General features: G+C 41.5%; 2 protein-coding genes across 7 annotated transcripts in view; both read right to left on the bottom strand.

The window, feature by feature from the left end:
• Positions 1-444: 444 nt before the first annotated feature.
• fgf21 (fibroblast growth factor 21) lies at positions 445-5,823 on the bottom strand. Its single transcript, XM_021565252.2, has 4 exons — positions 4,896-5,823; positions 4,624-4,701; positions 2,809-2,912; positions 445-2,701 (listed from the first exon to the last, which is right to left on the bottom strand). The coding sequence occupies exons 1-4, from the start codon at positions 5,032-5,034 to the stop codon at positions 2,402-2,404; spliced, it is 621 nt and encodes a 206-aa protein (XP_021420927.1). The 5' UTR covers positions 5,035-5,823; the 3' UTR covers positions 445-2,401.
• A 1,180-nt stretch (positions 5,824-7,003) lies between these two features.
• Positions 7,004-26,958, bottom strand: part of LOC110491647 (liprin-alpha-3) — a 40,560-nt gene continuing 20,605 nt past the window's right edge. For 3 of the 6 annotated variants that reach the window (XM_036946530.1, XM_036946535.1, XM_036946533.1), the window contains exons 18-30: positions 24,583-24,722; positions 23,206-23,327; positions 18,871-19,049; positions 18,472-18,672; positions 18,231-18,293; positions 17,688-17,714; positions 11,105-11,280; positions 10,637-10,734; positions 10,001-10,176; positions 9,680-9,748; positions 9,029-9,191; positions 8,813-8,880; positions 7,004-8,361 (exon numbers count right to left, since the gene is read on the bottom strand). In XM_036946530.1, coding sequence (XP_036802425.1) covers positions 8,828-8,880; positions 9,029-9,191; positions 9,680-9,748; positions 10,001-10,176; positions 10,637-10,734; positions 11,105-11,280; positions 17,688-17,714; positions 18,231-18,293; positions 18,472-18,672; positions 18,871-19,049; positions 23,206-23,327; positions 24,583-24,722 — 1,467 coding nt within the window. In that variant the 3' untranslated portion in view covers positions 7,004-8,361; positions 8,813-8,827. The other 3 variants (XM_036946531.1, XM_036946532.1, XM_036946536.1) reach the window with 3 other exon arrangements.

Raw genomic sequence — 26,958 nt, 5'->3', positions numbered from 1 at the left:
AAATTTGTGGGCGGAACTGAAAAAGCGTGTGCGAGCAAGGAGACCTACAAACCTGACTCAGTTACACCAGCTCTGTCAGGAGGAATGGGCCAAAATTCATCTAATTTATTGTGAGAAGCTTGTGGAAGGCCACCCTAAACGTTTGACTCAAATTTAACAATTTAAAAGCAATGCTACCAAATACTAATTGAGTGTATGTAAACTTCTGGCTCACTGGGAATTTGATGAAAGAAACAAAAGCTGAAATAAAACTCTCGATTATTATTCTGACATTTCACATTCTTAAAATAAAGTGGTGATCCTAACTGACCTAAGACAGGTACTTTTTACTAGGATTAAATATCAGGAATTGTGAAAAACAGAGTTTAAATTTATTTGGCTAAGGTGTATGTTAACTTCAGACTTCAACTGTATGTACAAATTATAATAGTGCAATAGCAGAGCATGAAAGTTGCCACATCAATGTTACACTGAGTTAATTAGTTCAGTTATTGTTACTAAATGTTACATTCCAATGTTATTTAATGTTGTTAGTTATATTCCATTCCAATATTATATTCCAATTAATGTTTTTTTTTATGAATTAAAAATGATTAAATACCTTTTGCTCCTGAATGTCAAGGTACCTGGGTACTTAAAAAAAACACCCAGTGTAAACTGTAGCCATTTATTTCCCTTTATAGTTTATTTGTCTAAGCATGATCTTCATCCACATACCGTTTCTTTCTTCCAAATGTTGCTTTTTTGTGTCAACAATTACACATTGTTCTTAGGGGGGGGGGGGGGGGGGCTAGTTACCCCCTAGTACTCCATGCATAACTGATAGATTCACACACACACACACACACTACATGTTTATGTTTTTAAGTGTATGTAAATTGTAAAGTCTTTTGTAATGTATTTTTCGTTATATATCGGGACCCCAGTAAGACTAGCTGTCGCCATTGGCGTCAGGCTAATGGGGATCCTAATTAATCAAAGGGTTCATTATGTTGGCTACAACCTTCCAAACACTCAGCACTTATTAGCTATTTATGGTGTGATGTGTTTAAGCATTTCTCCAGAAGAACTGCCCTGGTTGGTCTGGCCTATTCCTCCATTTTAGTATCTCTACTTGAGCATCCTTGCTGCTTTTGGTATTTTCATTGTATTGCTATTCAGTGTTTTAGAATTAAATTAATAACATGATCTAGCTGGTATTTTCACTGGATATCTGCAGACAGCCTAGTCATACTTTACTAGAAAACATGAGCACATATAAAGCTAAGTGTTACAAAATTACTCTTTATTTATTTAGCAATACTCTCTTGGACTCTAATATCAATAAGCTCCTAGACATGGTGTCAAAAGCCAGATAGAACTATTGTTCATACATAATTTAGCAACCTGGTCTCATAGACTAGACGTAACATAGTAAAATTAAATCCGGGAAACTCAAATTAGTATGATATGGTGCTATGGTTACATAAGACAGAAGGTTACTTAAAGCAATCATGTAAGAAGGGATGGGTGGATGGGTTGACATATAACGCGAATGTGTAGCAACCCAAAGGTTGCGTCTTCAAATTTCATAACGGACAATTTTATAATTTTAGCTAATTAGCAACTTTTCAGCTACTTACTACTTTTTAGTTGCTTTGCAACTACTAAGAATGTTAGCTAACCCTTCCCCTATCCTTAAACCTTTAATCTAACTCCTAACCTTAACCCTATCCTTAACCCTAATCCCTAGCCTAGCTAACATTAGCCAGCTAGCTAATGTTAGCGTTAGCCACTTAGCCACCTAGCTAACGTTGGCAACAAAACAATTGGAATTGATAACATATCATACATTTTTGCAAAAGCGTTACATATTGTACGTTTGCAAATTAGTATCATATCATACAAATTGAAATTTGTAACATATAATACGAAATGGATGCTGGACCTCCACAAAGGACTACATTCATACGAAATGTAACATCTCATAATAAAAAGTGTGTCTTGGATATACATACAGATTAATGCAAAATCATCTGAGACTAGGTTGCATTTAGGCTTCAAAAGGTTTAAAAATATAAATAACGCAAATAAATTATAGCTACAGTACAATGATTCAAACTTGAATTCAAAACACAAGAGAGAAATATACTGCATATAACATATTCAACATGACATTCAAAGTGAGACCATATACACACCAGTCAGTCCCATCATAGAGTTATGGAACTAAAGTTCACCATCTACTTACTGAACTCTTCGAACCAAAACATTTGCCACGGGCCAATAAAAGTAACAGTGTTTCTACCACAAGTGAAAAAAAATCACTTTAGGAATTAACATGGTTATACAATCCAGTATACCTTTAAATAAATATACTCGGTTCCTTGTATACTTCCATCAACAAACTCAATTTTCAACTTCACTTATCCCTGGAGAACTGTGGACTGACAACACCAGTGAGACCCCTGCCGAAAGGGTTATCTGAGTCCAGGTCAAGCTGTTGCTGATTCTGTTGTTGATTTTCAGCTGTATTCGTCATACTTCTAGATACCAAAATGTTTCTCAGGGGTAGGAACCGATGGAACGGGAGCCCATGTTGCGGTGTGGAGCCTTTTGAGGTGAGGGACACATAAAGTTTGTGATGTGAAGAGAAGAAACGAGAGTATCCATCAGCTAGCAGCAGCTCTCTGAAGGTGCAGTCAGCCTCTGTGTAGTGGCTCTGAGGAAATGGATAACATCGAAAGAAATGTGTTAGATGCAGTGAAGCAAGGCCTTTAGCTGTGCCATATTTCATGCTATAGTAGATGATATTTGTCCACTGCCCACCTGTCCCCTCAACTGGCCAATGCTGTCCACACAGAGGAAAAGGGATGAGGACACACCCTTGATAACTGTCTCACCTTCTCGAACTGACCTCATCTCCAACACACCTGAGAACACACAGTAAACACATCCAATACAAATGTCATCTATTATTCAGATGTTTGGGAGATGACTTATACAAGTATAAACTTCATAATACTAAATGCTGTAAGGTCTATCTGTCTGTCAAACACTCACTGCAGTGGAGGCTCCTCGGTGAATTTCAGAAAAATAAATAGTGAAACATAAAAAAGTCATCCCTTTTAGATTCAACTATACTAAATATATTCATGTCAATTAATACTTTATTAAAACACACTGTTTTGCAATAAAGGTCTGGAGTAGCCTCATCAGCACTTTCTGGTGGGCTCCCGAGTGACGCAGCGGTCTAAGGCACTGCATCTCAGTGCTAAAGGCATCACTACAGACACTGGTTCAATTCTAGGCTGTATCACAACCGGCCATGATTGGGAGTCCCATAGGGCGGCGCACAATTGGCCCAGTGTCATCCAGGTTAGAGTTTGGCCGGGGTAGGCCGTCATTGTAAATAACAATTTGTTCTTAACTGACTTGCCTAGTTCAATAAAATAAATAGTATAGCCGGAGCACAGCTAGTTTCCGTCCCCTTCAATACAAAACCTAGAAGGCTCATCATTTTTACCCCATTCCGTAGACTTACACAGTAAATATGACGACTTCAGGAGGACGTCCTCCAACCTATCAGAGCTCTTGCAGCATAAACTGACATGTTGTCCACCCAATCAAAGGATCAGAGAATGAATCTAGTACCAAAAGCATATGCTACAGCTACCTAGCACTGCAATGCATAAAATGTGATGAGTAGTTGGCTCAAAGAGAGAGAAAGACAATAGTTGAACAGTTTTGAACAAATTAATTTCTTCCTAAATAAAGGAAAAGCAAGAGAGAGAAAGAGAGAGGGCTAGCTATATTTCATAGTATTTTTTCACATTCACTTACTTAGCTAGAAAATGCAGCTATCTAATTTAGCCTACTCAAACACCTGGCTCAAACAGAGAGCTATGCTGTGTTAGCTAGCTGGCTAGGCTATCCAACACTGGAACTCTTCCAAGCCAAGGTAATCTTTTCGTTTTATTAATTTATTGCCATTGGGGCCCGCCAGTGTAACTATTAAGCTGCTTGCTGTACACAGTACTGCATGATTGTAGTTTACTAACGCGTAAGTTGTAGTAGCTATTTTGACTATGACGTTAGCTAATATGGTGACAATGATGTAGGCTGTGTGTAGCTGTTAGCGGTTATGGTATGAAGGTTTGGCTTGGAAAGGTTTTTCTGCCTGGTCACAGACAGCTGTTTTGTTGTGCACTGAAGTCCACAAGCGAAGGGAAAAGGTGAAAGGAGGACAGCGTGGAGATGCGAAAAATAGTTATACAACCAGCAAAGTGATCATGCTGTTTGTATGTGGCTGCTATGAAAGTGAACTGTGTGTGCGGGTTATCAGAGGTGTTTTAATTCCACTGTTTCTTAAACGGAAGCAAATGGAACAAAACAGGGATAAACGTGCCTGAATTTGTCCAATAGAAACTCTTGTTTGCAACTGTTTGGAGTAATGATTACACCCTAGATTAGCTAGATGCAGGCAAGAGTGTGCAAGGCGATATTGAATGTGTCATTGTCTGTTAACTTGATTAATACATATTTTCTCCCGACCTGTGCACCTACCTTGTAATAGAAATAAGCCCATGATCATAAAAAAAAGTCCTCCCTAATCTTAAACGGCACCGACCGCAACTGACTTACTGTGAGAGGTCTGAGCAGGGCTTCCTGTCACTTTTCCATCTGGGGTCATCTCCAGAAACAGTTCTTTTCTTTGATTATCTGGGGGGGGGGGGAGACATTACATGTAAACATGACAACAACAACAACAACAACGACAAAAACTATTACTACTAGGAAAAAAAGATGGCCTACATACCACGAGCATAAACCGAAGGATCGATAAGTACACACCTGAAATAAGTTTTTTTTTTTAAGTGAATGAACATAAGACAGAAGAGAAGTGAGCTTAATACCTGTGTAGAGATGTCTTTCTCTGACTTGATCATTGAAGAGCAGGAGTGGGTTGGAGTCAGGAATATATGATGATATAGAGAGAGATAGGAGGCCCAGAAGGGAGCAGGAGAACAGGGAGATGTGTGCACACAAGGACATTTGCGAGATGAAATTGACGAGAGAGCTCTTGCAAAAAAATAAAAATAAATCTGGTTCTGCAATGTTTCTGGATATATCAACAGAATAAATTAAATAAATAACAAATAAATAGAGAAATAACTACAAAGCTGTCTTCACCCCAAATTCTAAAGTGTAGCACAGTGTGCATCCTTATAAAGGAGGTAATGGAGAACGTCAGGGGGAGGTCACAGGGATTGACGGTATAAGGATGAGTCAGGTCGATTCTGAGGAGTTTATAATAACATAAAATTGTCAGGACCTGGAGAATGTGAAAAGCCCATGGTAGGAAATGCACAGTGGCTATATAAGGGCTTCCTCCTTGTCGGCCCCTTCTAAGATGAATATAATTACTTTTTACTACAGTGACATTTCTTTTCAGCATGTTATGCTCATGGTAAGCATCTTGGTGTTTACTAGAAAACTGTGGGCAGTGTCAAACAGCAAAATTGGTAACAAATTAGAGCTTATGGTTTCCAACTTTCCTATATGTTTAATGCTCTTTTCAAGTGTTAAAAAACAAGTGTTCCATTGTGAAACAGCTAAACACTTATTTTAAAGTGTTTCGGTTGGATTCAATCATTTATCATTTTCACGAGTCTTCAAATAAACACATCCTCGTTGTTTTTCTTCCATACCGATTGCTCAACGTCATGACGGCTGTGTTAGTTGAAGACGGGGAAATGTCAGGTACTGATGACAATGTTTGTATTATTTTGAGTGTGTATAAGGGGGTATGCTGTGGGATTTACAACCGTCGTTGAGCATGTGTTTACTGAACTCCAGCTGCAGTAAGACACTTTAACAGGGTCCAGGACAGTCAGCCTGCAACAGTCACACATGCATTAGCACACTTCTGAACAATGTAGGACATGACCACTGCGCTGTATTCTCCTGAATGAACGTGCACACGCAGTCATCTTGTTGGACGGGGATCCAGTTAGCGTGGATGACACCTTCCACCATTCTCGTAATAACTAGGCGTGAACTTTGACTGAATCTGATGTTCTCCGATACGAGTGTCATGGAATGTACGTCATTGTAGAATGACGGGTGAATTTGCCCTTTGACATTTTCCGATACAGGCACACTTCACTGTTCTGAACTCGCTCAAAGTGACATTGCTTCCTTGAAGAAGTATTACACATTACTGTAGGCTAGACTAATTGACGCCGAGCAGTTGAAGAAATCTCTATCGACGTGTCTTCATGATGACGAATGAAGGATGGAGTCCCACCAACAAAGTCCTATAGTCAGTGCAGATTCACCCAGAGAAAGTGTACCTACGTAAGGATGTTTTCCACACTGATGCCCTAAGACAAGATTATTGGGGTTAGAGAACTGTCCGTTTTGTTTAGATTCTCTTGGTTAAACTATGAAACATTCGGTTAAAAGCTGTATAAAATGTTGATTTAAATGTGCTCCATGAAACAATTTACAGATCATTTTGTTTTCCTCACAGTTCGGCATGTACAGAGCATGAGGAGGAATAAGGGGGAATTTCCCAGCCTCTAGTTTCCAGAGAAAGCCCATGTAACACACGAACACAAAGTAGTGTTATTGTCTTCAGCCTCAGAAACGGGAAGAAGCTGCTGTTTTGATGCAACGAACGTGGCCACCTGCCAGTAAACAACTTACTCTATAGCTTCAAACAACGGATACTGTATGTCATTGACACGAAGGGCTATTTTCAGGTGGAATTGTCACATCGAGCGCCTTTAATTGAGAGAAAACAAGTCGATGTTAGAAATATGAGTCAAACTGAGGACTTGGGAGAAAACGTGTAAATATCATCACGATACAGTGTAAACATCCACACAACCATAAGAGGGAAGAATGATGAAAATCAGGAAATCGTCAAGTAACCTGTAATTTCCTGTTGACCTCCCGTGACTTTATTTGGAATAGAAACTATGAAGCTGAACAAAAATGAACAAACACTCAGTTCCCATCCATTTTACAGGTCTTTTTTAATTATAGCTTTTACAATCATTATCATTATTGTTATCATATTATATTTAATTATCCTCACTACTCTTCATTATTGATATTAGTTTAAATCATAACACAATTTGTTTTCAAAATGTACACATACAAGTAGTATATCTTAATGTCCATCATTTGAAACGTATTTACTTTTCAACCTAAAATGAAATTACAGTCAATCTTAACTAAGTATGAAATTAAAATACAGTCCAATACATACATACTGTACACACACATACATACCACACACACACACACACACACACACACACACACACACACACACACACACACACACACACACTTACCTACCTACATACAATAGAGGTTATCATTTTAAAAAATGATAAAAAATAAAATACACCCATTTTACAAATTCCTTACCCAAGTTTTCACGTCATTAGATGATTGATTTCATTACTCTCACTCTATGTTTTTGTTTTGGCATGCATATTAACACAAACGTTCAATTCTTTTCTCTTTGTTTAACAGGATTTTGTCATAATGCACTTCACCAATTGTCCATGGTCCTTCTCATCTCATGGTGTCTGTTATGGCTTAAGAACATACGAATCCATTCCCTCATTCCCTCGCATACTCTCCCTTCATAACACCTTTTTAACCCTTATGACTCTGTCCTCATACAGTACATTGTTTCTCAACCTCTGGTCCCTGGACCGACAGCAGTCCCTGTGGTGATTCTCACCGATCCCTCAGATGTTTAGCTGTACCTGACCCTAGTGAGTACTCAAATGCTAGTTTTAATGTAAGTGCTTCCCCAAAAGAGAAGGACCATAGCTTGTGGGTCCTGAGTAAAGGAAATACCTTAGCTCGCCTGTCCACGGTAGAAAAAGGTTGAGAAACAAAATCCTAATACCAGTTAATGAGATAGGGTATGCATGTTCTATCGACAATTCCAATCAAAGAAACGTCTATCAGGGTCATAATTCTGTTGATCCAAATGGAAATGCAGTTTTACATCCCAATGAAAAAAACAAGAGTCATTGTGTCAATTTTCCCATTTCGCACATGGAAGAAGAACTTCACACTGGGCGATGGAGTCATTTTTTACAGCATCGAACAGCTTCATGCCACAACTGTGGACTAAGACGGAGGGAGAGAGAGAGAGAGAGAGAAATGGACAGACAGACATTCACTCTATTTTAGTATATTTTCATTCTCTCACATTGCCCTTGTTTCTTCAAGGATTCCAGTGGAATTCTTTTTTGTTTGTGTTCTATTCTCCATTTTGTTGATGATCTTCATCTTTTTTTCTTCAAAAACTTTTTTTTTTTTTTTTGGGGGGGGGGGGGGGGGGACTCTCTAAAACAAAGACAGGATAGATAAATAATGATGCAACCATAAAGTAAAACTCAATTTCAGTATGGGTCGGTTCTTGTCTGAAATGTGTTTGGAAAACTGAGATTACTGAAAGGACTGAGATATGTTTGGATGAAAGGTTACTGAAATTACTGAATTGTTTTTGGGATGACTGAGAACACTGAAATGAGCTAAATGAGTTTCAATAACTGATATGAATGACTGAAATACAGTTTGTTTGGATGCATGAGATTACTGAAATAATTGAAATGTACTTGGATGACATGCTTGAGTGACTGAAATTCAGACAATTTTACAGAAGGTGACAAGAAACCATTCCGATTTTTTAGAAGTTGATGCTTTGTCGAGCCAAGACCCTAAGGAATTATTTTGGACTACTTTGCAAACTTGAAAACGTTAATGATATTCTTTGGCAATCAAGTATTTTTCTCACCTGATGTGCTTATCTCTAGCAGGAATATGTTCTCACTGACCCCGACTCACCCCTGGGCCCAGAGTTCACTGAAACAGACAGCATTACGGTTTTCAAACACCTGTCAATGACACTAGACCACCAGTCAATAACACTGAAATGAGTGGTCAGCATGGAACCAATGACTAATAGAGCAGGTTTCCAGTGGGAAATACATGAAGAAGAGGACCCCCTCACCTTCACTCTGGACTTTCCTCAGGGTGACGGAGGGCGTGGAGATGGCGGAGGCACGGAAGTTGGCGGGTAATGTTTCTGAGGAGTCAGAGGTCACGCCCCGGAGGTCCTTCTCTCTGAACATCTTCCTCCACGAGGGCGAGCGTGTGAACGTCTTAGTGCCGTCCTGTCAACAAGACGCAGAGGATTGACACACACAAAATATTGTACCATGCAATTCATTAGATTTCCCAAGTGCTAGTTAGGTATACTAAAGAACAGCATGTGGAAAAAAAATACATGCACATGGGCAGGTAGCCTTGAGGTTGCTGGTTTGAATACTGGAGCTGACAAGGTAAAAAAAAAATTAAAAAAAATAAAATAAAATAAAATTGCAGTACCCTTGAGCAAGGCACTTAACCCTAATTACTCCAGGGTCGCTGTACAATGGCGACCCTGGCCTTGAACCCACTCCCTGCAGGTTTCTCAGGGGGAGTTGGGATATGCAAAAAAAAAACATTTCCATTACACATCTTGTGTGTGACAGGACAAATATAAGCACCTCCCCCCAAACAGTTAATGTTGGTTGAAGCAAACTGCCTATCTTGAAAAAATGGCCTATCTTTATGAGCAATAGTCTTAAGTAACCAACTACATTTTTAAAATGCGTTTTACCTCATCTGGTCTTCTCTCAGTTCCCATGGAGATGAGGGCATTGTACTCCTTCTCCAGCATCTGCCTCGCCTGGGAGAGAAATAATGAGTGTTTTAAGATTATAATTAAGATTATCAAGTGGATTTCATGATTAAGATTATCTTGATTAAAATGTAATGACCAAACAGTTGCAGGTAAGGGAAATTAAGTAGGTTGGTGATTGTGGTGAATGAGGGTTATTGTGATTAGACTACAATAGTAGAATTGAGCGCATGTGCTCTGACTTTCTAGCATAGTGGTGAGTACCCCGCATGTTCTGACCGGACTTCTAAGTTCAGGTACCTGTGTGTTCTGATTGGGTATCTGGAGGAGCAGGGCAAGGTCAGTGTAGTCAAACGTGTCGTCCAGGGCTAGGAGGGCCCCATGTACCCCACTCTCTGTGAGGTTATCTGCAAACTCCTTTAGCCCAATGGCCTGGACCCAACACATCACTCGCTCATTGGACCATACCATCACATCTACGGAGGGGGAAGAAAGCTAATACAGCGAAACAGCTAATACAGCGAAACAGCTAATACAGCGAAACAGCTAATACAGCGAAACAGCTAATACAGCGAAACAGCTAATACAGCGAAACAGCTAATACAGCGAAACAGCTAATACAGCGAAACAGCTAATACAGCGAAACAGCTAATACAGCGAAACAGCTAATACAGCGAAACAGCTAATACAGCGAAACAGCTAATACAGCGAAACAGCTAATACAGTGAAACAGCTAATACAGCGAAACAGCTAATACAGCGAAACAGCGAAACAGCTAATACAGCGAAACAGCTAATAAAGTGAAAAAGAGCATTTGAGAGACAGAAATAATATAATATTTTGCCATACAACATTATTTTGCAATGTCAAAATCCAAATCCCAGACGAGCCCCGAAATATATTACGGCTTAAGTTACCTGTGTGCAGTATTCTCACCTTGGTTCTGATGTTGGCTCTCATCCCTCCTCCTTTCAAGCTCCTTCCTGTCGTAGTTCAAACGCTTCAAGCACATGATGCCATAATGCAGACTTACCCTGAGAGAGAGAAAGAGGGTGAGAAAGAGAGAGAAAGAGATAGTGTTACTGCCAATGTCCTCACAACCAAAGACACAACCACTGTAAAATCCTGATGCAGACAAACTAAGGTGGAGAAGAAAATAGAAAAAATTACTCTGAAACAGAGAAGAGGAATGAAAGAAATGTTGGAAAAACCATCGGTAGAAATGTGTAACTAAGCAGAGGACACTAGACGATCCGGTATTAGCTTTGGTGTTTTCATGCGGCACACAAATTAAGGAAACAGATTTGTGCCAAATCCATACCAACATTTTTGCATGAATCTGCTTCCATACACAGATTGCCTTTCAATGACACTAAACATGGATTGAAATTATTTGAATCCAACCTGTGGAAGCTGTCCACCATTTTGAGCTGTCCCCTCAGCTCCTTCTTGGTGAGGTGGTCCAGCATGCGAGCGTCCACCAGGGACTCCATGAAGTAGGAGCGGTACTGGGGCAGACCCAGGCTGGGAAGCCACTCATTCCCTACCCACTCATGGTTCATGTCCCCATAGGCAAGGATCTAAATAGGGGAAGAGAGAGAGAGAGAGAGAATCAATGTCCACTGAGAGACAATATATTTAAAATATCCTTCCAAAATCTCATGTGAGATACAGTACCAGTCAAAAGTTTGGACATACCTACTCATTCAAGGGTTTTTCTTTACTTTTACTATTTTCATTATAGAATTATAGTGAAGACATCAAAACTATGAAATAACACATACATAATCATGTAGTAAGCAAAAAAAGTGTTAAACAAATCAAATATATTATACATTTGAGATTCTTCAAAGTAGCCACCCTTTGCCTTGAAGACAGCCTTGCACACTCTTGGCATTCTCTCAACCAGCTTCGTGAGGTAGTCACCTGGAATGCATTTTAATTAACAGGTGTGCCTTGTTACAAGTTAATTTGTGTAATTTCTTTCCTCCTTAATGCGTATGAGGTAATCAGTTGTGTTGTGACAAGGTAAAAGACCAAGTCCATATAATGGCAAAAACAGCTAAAAAAATAAAAATAAAACGACCGTCCATCATTACTTTAAGACATGAAGGTCAGGCAATCTGGAAAATTTCAAGAACTTTGAAAGTTTCTTTAATTGCAGTCGCAAAAACCATCAAGCACTATGATGAAACTGTCTCTCATTAGGACCGCCACAGGAAAGGAAGAACCAGAGTTACCTCTGCAGCAGAGGATACATTCATTAGAGTTACTGTAACTGCACCTTAGAATGCAGCCCAAATAAATGCTTCACAGAGTTCAATTAACAGATACAGTTGAAGTCGGAAGTTTACATACACCTTAGCCAAATACCCTGCCTTGCGAAAGTATTCGGCCCCCTTGAACTTTGCGACCTTTTGCCACATTTCAGGCTTCAAACATAAAGATATAAAACTGTATTTTTTTGTGAAGAATCAACAACAAGTGGGACACAATCATGAAGTGGAACGACATTTATTGGATATTTCAAACTTTTTTAACAAATCAAAAACTGAAAAATTGGGCGTGCAAAATTATTCAGCCCCCTTAAGTTAATACTTTGTAGCGCCACCTTTTGCTGCGATTACAGCTGTAAGTGGCTTGGGATATGTCTCTATCAGTTTTACACATCGAGAGACTGAAATTTTTTCCCATTCCTCCTTGCAAAACAGCTCGAGCTCAGTGAGGTTGGATGGAGAGCATTTGTGAACAGCAGTTTTCAGTTCTTTCCACAGATTCTCGATTGGATTCAGGTCTGGACTTTGACTTGGCCATTCTAACACCTGGATATGTTTATTTTTGAACCATTCCATTGTAGATTTTGCTTTATGTTTTGGATCATTGTCTTGTTGGAAGACATATCTCCGTCCCAGTCTCAGGTCTTTTGCAGACTCCATCAGGTTTTCTTCCAGAATGGTCCTGTATTTGGCTCCATCCATCTTCCCATCAATTTGAACCATCTTCCCTGTCCCTGCTGAAGAAAAGCAGGCCCAAACCATGATGCTGCCACCACCATGTTTGACAGTGGGGATGATGTGTTCAGGGTGATGAGCTGTGTTGCTTTTACGCCAAACATAACGTTTTGCATTGTTGCCAAAAAGTTCAATTTTGGTTTCATCTGACCAGAGCACCTTCTTCCACATGTTTGGTGTGTCTCCTAGGTGGCTTGTGGCAAACTTTAAACAACACTTTTTATGGATATCTTTAAGAAATGGCTTTCTTCTTGCCACTCTTCCATAAAGGCCAGATTTGTGCAATATACGACTGATTGTTGTCCTATGGACAGAGTCTCCCACCTCATCTCTGATCAGTCTTCTCCTTGTATGAGCTGAAAGTTTAGAGGGACGGCCAGGTCTTGGTAGATTTGCAGTGGTCTGATACTCCTTCCATTTCAATATTATCGCTTGCACAGTGCTCCTTGGGATGTTTAAAGCTTGGGAAATCTTTTTGTATCCAAATCCGGCTTTAAACTTCTTCACAACAGTATCTCGGCCTGGTGTGTTCCTTGCTCTTCATGATGCTCTCTGCGCTTTTGACGGACCTCTGAGACTATCACAGTGCAGGTGCATTTATACGGAGACTTGATTACACACAGGTGGATTGTATTTATCATCATTAGTCATTTAGGTCAACATTGGATCATTCAGAGATCCTCACTGAACTTCTGGAGAGAGTTTGCTGCACTGAAAGTAAAGGGGCTGAATAATTTTGCACGCCCAATTTTTCAGTTTTTGATTTGTTAAAAAAGTTTGAAATATCCAATAAATGTCGTTCCACTTCATGATTGTGTCCCACTTGTTGTTGATTCTTCACAAAAAAATACAGTTTTATATCTTTATGTTTGAAGCCTGAAATGTGGCAAAAGGTCGCAAAGTTCAAGGGGGCCGAATACTTTCGCAAGGCACTGTACATTTAAACTCAGTTTTTCACAATTCCTGACATTTAATCCTAGTAAAAATTCCCTGTCTTAGGTCAGTTAGGATCACCATTTTATTTTAAGAATGTGAAATGTCAGAATAATAGTAGAGAGAATGATTTATTTCAGCTTTAATTTCTTTCATCACATTCCCAGTGGGTCAGAAGTTTACATACACTCAATTTGCATTTTGTAGCATTGGCTTTAAATTGTTTAACTTGGATCAAATGTTTTGGGTAGCCTTCCACAAGCTTCCCACAATAAGTTGGGGGAATTTTGTCCCACTCCTCCTGACAGAGCTGGTGTAACTGAGTCAGGTTTGTAGCCTCCTTGCTCGCACATGCTTTTTCAGTTCTGCCCACAAATTTTCTATACGATTGAGGTCGGGGCTTTGTAAGGGCCACTCCAATACCTTGACTTCGTTGTTCTTAGGCCATTTTGCCACAACCTTGGAAGTATGCTTGTGGTCGTTTGTCCACTTGGAAGACCCATTTGCGACCAAGCTTTAACTTCCTGACTGATGTCTTGAGATGTTGCTTCAATATATCCACATAAGTTTCCTCCCTCATTATGCCATCTATTTTGGGAAGTGCACCAGTCCCTCCTGCAGCAAAGCACCCTCACAACATGATGCTGCCAACCCCCTTTCTTCACGGTTGGGATGGTGTTCTTTGGCTTGCAAGCCTCCCCATTTTTCCTCCAAGCATAACAATGGTCATTATGGCCAAACAGTTCTATTTTTGTTTCATCAGACCAGAGGACATTTCTCCAAAAAGTACGATCTTCGTCCCCATGTGCAGTTGCATACCGTAGTCTGGCTTTTTTTATGTCGGTTTTGGTGCAGTGTCTTTTTCCTTGCTGAGCGGCCTTTCAGGTTATGTTGATATAGGACTCGTTTTACTGTGGATATAGATACTTTAATACCTGTTTCCTCCAGCATCTTCACAAGGTCCTTTGCTGTTGTTCTGGGATTGATTTGCACTTTTCGCACCAAAGTACGTTCATCTCTAGGAGACAGAATGCGTCTCCATCCTGAGCGGTATGACGGCTGCGTGGTCCCATGGTGTTTATACTTGCATACTATTGTTTGTACAGATGAAAGGGGTACCTTCAGGGTTTTGGAAATCGGTCCCAAGGATGAAACAGACTTGTGGAGGTCTACAATAGTTTTTCTGAGGTCTTGGATGATTTCTTTTAATTTTCCCATGATGTCAAGCAAAGAGGCACTGAGTTTGAAGGTAGGCCTTGAAATACATCCACAGGTACACCTCCAATTGACTCAAATTATGTCAATTTAGCCTATCAGAAGCTTCTAAAGCCATTACATAATTTGGGGGAATTTTCCAAGCTCTTTAAAGGCACAGTTGAATTAGTGTATGTAAACTTCTGACCCACTGGAATTGTGATATAGTGAATTATATGTGAAATAATCTGTCTGTAAACAATTGTTGGAAAAATTACATGTGTCATGCAAAAAGTAGATGTCCTAACTGACTTGCCAAAACTGTAGTTTGTAAAAAAGAAAATTTTGGAGTGTTTGAAAAACAAGTCTTTATAACTTCTTATGGCTGGGGGGGATGTATTGAGTAGCTTGGATGAATAAGGTGCCCAGAGTAAACTGCCCTCTACTCAGGCGCAGAAGCTAAGATATGCATATTATTAGTAGATCTGGATAGAAAACACTCTGAAGTTTCTAAAACTGATTTAATGATGTCTGTGAGTATAACAGAACTCATATGGCAGGCATAAACCTGAGAAAAAAATCCAACCAGGAAGTGGGAAATCTGAGGTTTGTAGTTTTTCAACTCATTGCCTATTGAATATACAGTGTCTATAGGGTCATATTGCACTTCCTAAGGCTTCCACTAGATGTCAACAGTCTTTAGAACCTTGTTTCAGGGTTCTACTGTGAAGGAGGAGGGAATGAGAGCTCTTTCAATCAGGTGTCTGCCATGAGCTGATCACGCGCGCTCCCGTGAGAGGTTGCTGCGTTCCTTTTCATTTCTAAAGACAAAGGAATTCTCAGGGTTGGAACATTATTGAAGATTTATGTTAAAAACATCCTAAAGATTGATTCTATACATCGTTTGACATGTTTCTATGGACTGTAACGGAACTTTTTTACTTTTCGTCTGGACCTAGTGATCGCGCCTCATGAATTTGGATTTGTGAACAAAATGAGCGAACAACAAGGAGGTATTTGGACATAAATTATGGACTTTATCGAACAAAACAAACATTTATTGTGGAAATGGGATTCCTGGGAGTGCATTATGATGAAGATCATCAAAGGTAAGTGAATATTTATAATGCTATTTCTGACTTCTGTTGACTCCACAACATGGCGGATATCTGTATGGCTTGTTTTGTGTCTGAGCGCTGTACTCAGATTATTTCATGGTGTGCTTTTTTCGTAAAGTTAAAAAAAAATCTGACACAGCGGTTGCATTAAGGAGAATTGGATCTATAACACTTGTATCTTTTATCAATGTTTATTATGAGTATTTTTGGAAATTGATGTGGCTCTGCAAAATCACCGGATGTTTTGGAACTACTGAACATAACGTGCCAATGTAAACTGCGATTTTTGGATATAAATATGAACTTTATCGAACAAAACATACATGTATTGTGTAACATGAAGTCCTATGAGTGTCATCTGATGAAGATCAAAGGTTAGTGATTCATTTATCTCTATTTCTGCTTTTTGTGACTCACCTAACATAATCGTTTAGCATGCTTCCGTCGTAAAGCCTTTTTGAAATTGGTTTATCTTTAAAATGGTGTAAAATACTTGTATGTTTGAGTTATTTTAATTATAAGATTTCTGTTGTTTGAATTTGGCGCCCTGCACTTTCACTGGCTGTTGTCATACCGATCCCGGTAGTGGGATCTAAGCCATAAGAAGTTTTAATGACTCCAACCTAAGTGTATGTAAACTTCCGACTTCAACTGTACATCTCAACATCAACTGTTCAGAGGAGACTGCGTGAATCAGACCTTCGTGGTCAAATTGCTGCAAAGAAACCACTACTAAAGGACACCAATAAGAAGAAGAGACTTGCTTGGGCCCAAAAACACAAGCAATGGACATTAGACCGGAAATCTGTCCTTTATTCCGAGGAGTCCAAATTTAAGATCTTTGGGTCCAGCCGTCGTGTCTTTGTGAGACGCAGAGTAGGTGAACGGATGATATCCACATGTGTTGTTCCTACCGTGAAGCATGGAGGACGAGGTATGATGGTGCTTTGCTGGTGACACTGTCAGTGATTTATTTAGAATTCAAGGCACACTTAACCAGCATGGCTACCACAACAATATGTAGCAATACGCCATCCCATCTGGTTTGCGCTTAGTGGGACTATCATTTGTTTTTCAACAGGACAATGACCCAAAACACTATTTGACCAAGAAGGAGAGTGATGGAGTGCTGCATCCGATGACCTGGCCTCCACAATCACCCAACCTCAACCCAATTGAGATGGTTTGGGATGAGTTGGACTGCTGTGTGAAAGAAAAGCAGCCAACAAGTGCTCAGCATATGTGGGAGCTCCTTCAAGACTGTTGGAAAAGCATTCCTCGTGAAGCTGGTTGAGAGAATGCCAAGAGTGTGCAAACCTGTCATCAAGGCAAATGGTGGCTACTTTGAAGAATCTAAAATATAACATATATTTTGATTTGTTTAACACTTTTTTGGTTACTACATGATTCCATATGTGTTATTTCATAGTTGTGATATTCTACAATGTAGAAAATAGTAAAAATAAAGAAAAACCCTTGAATGAGTAGGTGTGTCCAAACTTTTGACTGGTACTGTAGATAGATAGAGTTAACTTCAATTCTAGTCCTGAGTATAGTCTATACTTTATTTTGAAGCGGACAAAAAGTCTGTAAAAAAGTATTGATCAAAATCTAAGGAAAATGCCCAAATTGCTGTATCAGATTTATGGCCTGTTTACAATGTGATATCATTGATTTAATTTCCTGTTCATGACAATAGTATTCATGACAAAAACTACAATAATATCTCACCTGGTCCCAGCTGAACTCCTTCACTTCCTTCAGTGGAGGCAAAGGAAAGGGATAGAGAGAGAAAGGGATAGAGGTGGAGGGAGAGGGAAAGGAACGATTGCCAGGACGTGTTTTTACGGTAAATGACAGGAGGCGTTATGGAGAAGAAAAGATGTAAGGAAGGAAGGGCAGAAGGAGGAATAGTTTGTTAGTGAATGAAAATGAGTTGGAGAAACACTACACTCAAAGAGAATTTGGGGGAGTAGTGGGGAAAAGGTGCAGCGACACATGCCTAATCAGAGACAAAGACAAGGAAAACAAATTGTAAATGGACTTTCATTCAGCATAGTCTCAAGTTGCTTATTGATTTCAAGCAAGTTGCATGTGTACCATCAATTCTTATACAGTTAGGAATTAATAGAATATTGTTAGATAATTGAGTTGCACGAAAGTCTTGGGATGTCTTAATTCGTCAAACATAGATTAAATCACTTTTGAAATAAGATAGTGTGTAGGAGAACTAAAAGCAAATATAAAAAGAGAGAGATAGGCAAAACAACTTACTGGTTTTATGGCAGCGGTCAGTGACTCCATTTCGGCATGAGTCATCCATATATCACTCGTCGACTGTGATGTCATCGAGGACAATTTGAGATTCAGATGGAAAAATAATAAGGATATGTTTACAGTTTGCATACATTTTCACTCAGACTTATTCAAACTTCTATATGTGCAGCAAGTATGTTACTGAACATATGCTAATGTTTGTGTGCGTGTTTGTGAGTGTATATGCTTTAACACTTACGGAGCGTGTGCTGGCCGGTGCCGAGGGGCTGGTGAGGGACACCATCTCCTGGATGGCCAGGCGCAGTTTCAGGCGGTGCAGGGGGTTACTGATGCCAATCTCCCGCTGGATCTCTGTGTCCGACAGGTTGGCCATGATGGCACCGCTCTTCACATTGGCACGACATGCTGCCACATACCAGGCGGGCATGCCCACCCACAACTAAGAGGAAGAGGAAAAGGAAGAGGAGGGAGAAGATGTATCTGCTTTGGAGAAGATGTATCTGCCAATAAGGATGCATTTAATATGTTCATCATGTACAGTACATTATTCAGATTCATTCATAGTAAGATGGAGCACCTTCAGGTAAAACAATGCACATGATTTCCTCCCAGATAGTTAACCAGTGAGACTTCATACCTCAAGCCATGTAACCACCGTGGGGCCATCCCATGAAGCGAAGGGAAGACCCTGGCGACAAGCTTCTTCTAGCAGGTCGTGCTTCTTCTTGCTGCGGCGATCTTTCTCCACGGTGCCAGTTCCCATCTTGGCCAGGCCCAGGGGGTCAGCTGAGCCCAGGTCATCAGAAGGTGTGGAGGCTGAGGTCAAAGGTCATGTGAGAAACTACTCCCCATGATTACTGGACAATCTCTCTTGCCATAAATCATTTGTTTTTCTTCTAAAAACACAGAAAAATGCTACCCTGGTTGATTATTTAAAAGAATATTGAGTATAACTGTGTACACTGAGTATACCAAACATTAGGAACACATTCCTAATATTGAGTTGAACCTCAATTAGTCGGGGCATGCTCTACAAGGTGTTGAAAGCGTTCCACAGGGATGCTGGCCTATGTTGACTCCAATGCTTCCCACAGTTGTGTCAAGTTGGCTGGATGTCCTTTGGGTAGTGAACCATTCTTGATACACACAAGAAACTGTTGAGTGTGAAAAACCCAGCAGCATTGCAGTTCCTGACACAAACCGGTGCACTTGGCACCGACTACCATACCCCATTCAAAGGCACTTAAATCTTTTGTTTTGCCCATTCACCCTCTGAATGGCACACATACAGTGGCTTGCGAAAGTATTCACCCCCCTGGATTTTTTCCTATTCTGTTGCCTTTCAACCTGGAATTAAAATAGATTTTTGGGGGGTTTGTATCATTTGATTTACACAACATGCCTACCACTTTGAAGATGCAAAATATTTTTTATTGTGAAACAAACAACAAAATGAAAACTTGAGCTTGCATAACTATTCACCCCACCCCAAAGTCCATATTTTGCAGAGCCACCTTTTGCAGCAATTACAGCTGCAAGTCTCTTCGGGTATGTCTCTGTTTCCCCTTGCTCCTGTTTGTTTCTAGTTTTCCAGTTTTGACCATTCTGCCTGCCCTGACCCTGAGCCTGCCTGCCATTCTGTACCTGTCACACCACACTGGATTATTGACCTCTGGGCTACGGCAGTATGGGAACAACAGTTGGCCATATGCTTCAGTCTGGAGGAGTTCGTGGCGTAGGTAAAGGACGTTTTTGATGCTCCATTGTCCGGGAGAGAGGCTGCCCAGAAGTTACTCCAGCTTCGGCAAGACTGTTCGGCAAGTGTGGCAGACTATGCGGTGGATTTCCGCACGTTGGCAGCTGAGAGTGCCTGGAACCCGGAAACACTTTTTGACATGTCCCTGCACAGAGTATCGGAGGAAGTAAAAGACGAGCTTACTGATGGACCTCGACTCGCTCATCGCCTTGACCATTCAGATCGATGGGCAACTACGGGAACGAAGGAAGGAGAGGAGATTCCATTTCACTCGCCCGCCCAAGGATTCCACCTCGCCTCCGAGGCATCCCTGACGACCCCAATGGCTCCGTTACCGAGAGAACCCGTGGCTACCCGAGTTCCCCCGAGAGTCTACGAAGGTCTGCCGATTCACCTCTTCCCGAGCTAAAGTAACTAGGCAGAACTAGGCTGTCTCCAGCTGAATGGCTATACAGGCTTCACACTAAGAGTTGTCTGTATTGTGGGAAGACTGGTAATTTTGCCTCCACCTATCCACTAAAAGACCAGGCTCACCAGTAGGAGCGAGAACTCTGGTGTGCCATATGGAGAACATTTGTTCTGCCCTGACTCACATCCCTTTTCATGCCAGTCGAAATCTCATCAGGTACTCATCGACTCTGGGGCCAATGAGAGCTTTATGGAAGCTACCCTGGTGTCTGAGCTGGGTATCCCCACCCTGCTGGTCATCTATGAACATTTGAACATCTTGGCCATGTTCTGTTATAATCTCCACACGGCACAGCCAGAAGAGGACTGGCCACCCCTCATAGAGAGGAACCAGGCTAAGTTTATTCCTAGGTTCTGGCCTTTCTAGGGAGTTTTTACTAGCCACCGTGCTTCTACACCTGCATTGCTTGCTGTTTGGGGTTTTAGGCTGTGTTTCTGTACAGCACTTTGAGATGTCAGCTGATGTAAGAAGGGCTTTATAAATACATTTGATTTGATTTGGACGGGCACTCTATAGGCCGGGTCATCCACAATCCCACCCCCATCAACCTACGTGTATCAGGGCACCACAGCAAGACGAGCCAATTCCTGCTCATTAAGTCTTATCAGGTTCCCGTGGTATTAGGATTCTCTTGGCTCCAGCCATCATGGGCTGGAGCCTGTTTTGCCACGCTCATTTCCTGAAGTCCGCGCAGCCTGACCCAGGACATCTTCCTGGGGGCTCGGAAGTTGCCCCGGACCTCTCCACCAGGACCTCCGGGAGGTGTTCAGTAAGGCCCGGGCCACCGAGCGCACCGACCCTATGACTGCGGGATAAATGGATATTTTTCCTGACGCGGTCCACTCCTCCAGGCTTGCCTGCCCCTCAGGTTCCCATCGTACCCTGGCCTTTGTGCGACAACGCTTTTGTGCGACGCCCATCATAGTTCCTGACATCTCCATGTTTGTTGACACATGTACTATCTGTGCACCGAACAAGACTCCTCGGCAAGCACCGGCTGGTCTCTTTCAACCTCTGCCTGTCCCTCACCGTCCTTGGTCTCACACATCCCTGGACTTTGTCACGGGTCTCCCGCCGTTTGAAGGAAATCCCAACATCCCGACAGTAGTGGACCGGTTTTCCAAAGCCGGCAAATTCATTCCTCTCCCCAAGCTACCCTCTGCCAAAGAGACGGCCCAGCTCATGGTGAAGCACGTCTTCTGGATCTATGGACTCCCAGTGGACATGGTCTCCGATTGGGGTCCTCAGTTCTTGTCCCGGTTCTGGAAGGCGTTCTGCACACTCATTGGGTCGTCGGTCAGCCTGTCCTCCAGGTTCCATCCCCAGTCCAATGGCCAGTCGGAGCGAGCCAACCAAGACCTGGAGATGACTCTTCGCTGCCTGGTCTCCGCCAACCCCACCACCTGGAGCCAGCAACTAGTGTGGGTCAAATACCCCTGCAACACCCTTCCTTGCTCTGCCATGGGTCTCTCGCCCTTTGAACGTTTCCTGGGTTATCAGACTCCGGTCTTCCCTGAGCAAGAGGTCGGCATATATTCAGCTCAGATGTTTGTCTGCCGCTGTTGTCGTACCTGGAAGAGAGCCCGGTCGGCCCTTTTCAAGACCACCTACACATATCGACGACAAGCGGACCGCCACCGGACCCTGGCATTGTCATGGGCAGAAGGTATGGCTGTCCACCCGGGATCTGCCCCTCCGTGTGGAGTCCCGCAAACTTTCCCCCCGGTATATCGGCCCTTTCCCCATCTCCAAGGTCATTAGCCCCTCTGCTGTTCATCTTCTGTTGCCCTGTACCCTCCGTATACATCATACTTTTCATGTGTCTAGAATCAAACCCATGTCTCACAGCCCTTTGTCACCTGTTTCCTGATCCTGAGATTGCCTGCCATTCTGTACCTTTTGGACTCTGATCTGGATTACCGACCTCTGCCTGCCCTTGACCTGTCGTTTTGCCTACCCCCTGTTCTTTTGTTACTTCGACACTGTCTGCATCTGGGTCTTCCCTAAAACGTGATATGGTCAGTATATGTCATGGAAAGATCAGGTGTCCTTAATGTTTTGTATACTTAGTGTATATTAGTGTATACTTTATAAGTAAACAGTTTGTGTGCAAAATACAAGCGACCTTACATTGTTTCTAACCCTCACACCCCACACACGGTCAACCGGTGGTGAAAAGTACTTAAGGAAAAATACTTTAAAGTACTACTTATGTATTTTTGGGGGGTATCTGTACTTTACTTAACTATTAACATTTTTGGAAACTTTTACTTTTACTTCACAACATTTCGAAAGAACAATTTGTATTTTTTACTCCATACATTTTCCCTGACACCCAAAAGTACTAGATACATTTTGACAGGAAAATTGTCCAATTCACACACTTATCAAGAGAACATCGCGGGTCATCCCTACTGCATCTGATCTGTCAGACTCACAAAACACAAATGCTTCATTTGGAAATTATGTGTTAAAAAAATATTTTTTAAATGGTGCTGTCTGGTTTGCTTAATATAAGGTATTTGAAATGATTTGATACTTAAGTACATTTTAGAAATTCCATTTACTTTTGATACTTAAGTTTTTTTTTTAAACAAATACTTTTAGACTTTTACTCAAGTAGTATTTTACTGAGTGACTTTTAGTTTTACTTGAGTCATTTTCTGTTAAGGTATCTTTACTTTTACTCAAGTATGACAATTTAGTATTTTTTCCACCACTGCGGTCAACTCTCTATATTGACTTACCCAGAGAGGCAGACTGACTCCCAGGTCCTCCGATCCTCCCCTTCTCCTTCTTCCCAAACAGGCGTCCAATGGAGGACTTGATGCTCTTCTTCTTGCTGGCTTTGTGGAGAGAGTCCTGACTACTGGTGGTTACAAATTAATCACAGAACATCACTGGTGAACAAAAAATGCAACCATTTCAAATAAGGAAATCAGACAATTTAAATAAATTCATTAGGCACTAATCTATGGATTTCACGACAGGGAATAGAGATATGCATCTGTTGGTCACAGATACCTTTAAAAAAAGGTATCGGCGTGGATCAGAAAAACCAGTCAGTATCTGGTGTGACCACCATTTGCAGTGCAACACATCTCCTTCGCATTGAGTTGATCAGGCTGTTGATTGTGGCCTGTGGACAGTTGTCTCACTCCTCTTCAATGGCTGCACGCAGTTGCTTGGCGGGAACTAGAACACTCTGTCGTACACGTCAATCCGGAGTATACCAAAGAGCTCAATTGGTGACATTTCTGGTGAGTATGCAGGCCATGGAAGAACTGGGACATTTTCAGCTTCCAGGAAATGTGTACAGATCCTTGCGGCTTGGGGCTGTAAATTATTATGTTGAAACGTGAGGTGAGGGGGGCGGATGAATGGCACGACAATGGGCCACAGGATCTCATCAGGGTATCTCTGTGCATTCAAATTGCCATCTATAAAAGGCAATTGTGTTGGTTGTCCGTAACTTATGCCTACCCATACCATAACCCCAACGCCACGTTTGGGCACTCTGTTGACAACGTTGACATCAGCAAACCGCTCGCCCACACGACGCATAAACGCGGCCAGTTGGACGTACTGGCAAATTCTCTAAAACGACGTTGGAGGCGGCTTATGGTAGAGAAATGAACATTAAATTATCTGGCAACAGCTCTGGTGGACATTCCTGCAGTCAGCATGCCAATTGCACACTTCATCAAAACGTGATACATCAGCGGCATTGTGTGACAAAACTGCACATTTTAGAGTGGACTTTTATTGTCCCTAGCACAAGGTGTATCTGTGTAATGATCACGCTCTTTAATCAGCTTCTTGATATGTGACACCTGTCAGGTGGATGGAGTATCTTGTCAAAGGAGAAATGCTCACTAACACTTACTAATACTTTACATGTTGAGTTTATATTTTTGATCATTATACATGATGGTCACTGAAATAGTTGGTTATCCAGCCTACTTTATATCATAATATATCATAATATATATTCTATTGGCATTAATATATTTTATTTTTTATTTTATTCAACCTTGATTTCAATACGGAGTGATATACTTTCCATTACCTAGCTTCCCAGCAAACACACATTGTCTCAATGTTGACTAAAGTAACAACTGTACCTGCGGAATTCGCGGTGATCATCCAGCCCAGCCCCTGGGTGTGTGTGAGTCATTCTATCCAATCGCAGAGCACGAGGAACCGGAGGAGGGGTGGAGTCAATCAAGGCTAGCGCCCGGCAATCGTCGCCCTCTTTGCTGTTCTGTATTGACAGACAATCAGCTCAAGTGAGTCACTGTAGACAACTATTTTAATCAAATCCCAAATAAAATAAATTAAAATAGTCTTGGTGACATACACATGGCTGGCAGATGTTATTGCGAGTGTGGTGAAATGCTTATGCTTCTAGATCTGACAGTGCAGCAGTATCTAACAGGTAATATCTAACAATTCCACAACAAAACCTAATATCTAACAAATTCCACAAAACCTAATACACACAATCTAGTAAAGGAATGGGATGAGAATATATAAGTATAAAATATATGGTTGAGCAGTGAGAGAGTGGCTAAGATGCAATAGATAGTAAAGAATAGATATTGAAGGATACAGTGTACAGTATATACATATGACATTCTTAAAGTGGCATAATTAAAGTGACTAGTGTTCCACCTATTAAAGTGGCTTATGATATCAAGTCTGTAGGTAGGCAGCTGCCTTTCTGTGCAAGTGCTGGCTGTTTAACAATCTGATGGCATTGAGATAGAAGCTGTTTTTCAATCTCTCTGTCCCAGCTTTGATGCACCTGTACTGATCTCGCCTTCTGGATGGAAGCGGGGAGAACAGGTAGTGGCTCGGGTGGTTGTTGTCCTTAATTATCTTTTTTTGCCATCCTGTAACATTTTTTTAAATGTTTTTTTTCACCAGGTAGGCAAGTTGAGAACAAGTTCTCATTTACAATTGCGACCTGGCCAAGATAAAGCAAAGTAGTTCGACACATACAACAACACAGAGTTACACGTGGAGTAAAACAAACATACAGTCAATAATACAGTAAAAAAATACGTATATATACGATGTGAGTGTAACAGTATAACTTTAGACCGTCCCCTCGCCCATACCCGGGCGCAAACCAGGGACCCTCTGCACACATCAACAAAAGTCACCCACGAAGCATCGTTACCCATCGCTCCACAAAAGCCGCGGCCCTTGCAGAGCAAGGGGAACTACTACTTCAAGGTCTCAGAGCAAGTGACGTCACCGATTGAAACGCTATTTAGCGCGCACCGCTAACTAAGCTAGCCGTTTCACATCCGTTACATGAGCAAATGAGGTGAGATAAGGGAGGTAAAGGCAAAAAAAAAGCCATGGTGGCGAAGTAAATACAATATAGCAAGTAAATACAATATAGCAAGTAAAACACTGGAATGGTAGATTTGCAGTGGAATAATGTGCAAAGAAGAAATAAAAATAATGGGGTGCAAAGGAGCAAAATAAATAAATAAATAAATACAGTAGGGGAAGAGGTAGTTGTTTGGCCTAAATGATAGATGGGCTATGTACAGGTGCAGTAATCTGTGAGCTGCTCTGATAGCTGGTGCTTAAAGCTAGTGAGGGAGATAAGGGTTTCCAGTTTCAGAGATTTTTGTAGTTCATTCCAGTCATTGGCAGCAGAGAACTGGAAGGAGAGGCGGCCAAAGGAAGAATTGGTTTTGGGGGTGACCAGAGAGATATACCTGCTGGAGCGCGTGACATCAGGTGTTATAGGTGTCCTGGAGGGCAGGTAGTTTGCCCCCGGTGATGTGTTGTGCAGACCGCACCACCCTATGGAGAGCACTGTGGTTGTGGGCGGTGCCGTTGCCGTACCAGGCGGTGATACAGCCCAACAGGATGCTCTCAATTGTGCACCTGTAAAAGTTAGTGAGGGTTTTCGGTGACAAGCCACATTTTTTCGCCATCTTCACCACACTGTCTGTGTGCGTGGACCATTTCAGTTTGTCGGTGATATGTACACCGAGGATCTTAAAACTTTCCACCTTCTTCACTGCTGTCCTGTCGATGTGGATAGGGGGGTGCTCCCTTTGCTGTTTCCTGAAGCCCACGATCATCTTTTTTGTTTTGCTGACATTGAGTGAGAGGTTATTTTTTATCACACTCCGAGGGCCCTCACTTCCTCCCTGTAGGCTGTCTCGTCGTTTAGTCATTTAGTCATTTAGTTCAGTTACCTTAGCTTTCTTGGGAACAGGAACAATGGTTGCATCGTGGAAGTTAGAGTAGCAGTGGTCGAGTGTCTCTCTGATTAATGCCCTCCTTGCCTGGTCAGTGAGTTTTGGTGGGCGGCCCTCTCTTGGCAGGTTTGTTCTGGTGCCATATTCTTTCCATTTTTTTTATAATGGATTTAATGGTGGTCCATGGGATGTTCAAAGTTTCAGATATTTTTTATAACCCAACCCTTATATTGCAGACCCTGGGACCTTTCAGAACAGGTGTAGATATAC

The sequence above is a fragment of the Oncorhynchus mykiss genome, chromosome 16 (genome assembly GCF_013265735.2).
Source record: "Oncorhynchus mykiss isolate Arlee chromosome 16, USDA_OmykA_1.1, whole genome shotgun sequence".
Taxonomy (NCBI): domain Eukaryota; kingdom Metazoa; phylum Chordata; class Actinopteri; order Salmoniformes; family Salmonidae; genus Oncorhynchus; species Oncorhynchus mykiss.
This window is presented reverse-complemented; position numbering and strand designations above follow the sequence as displayed.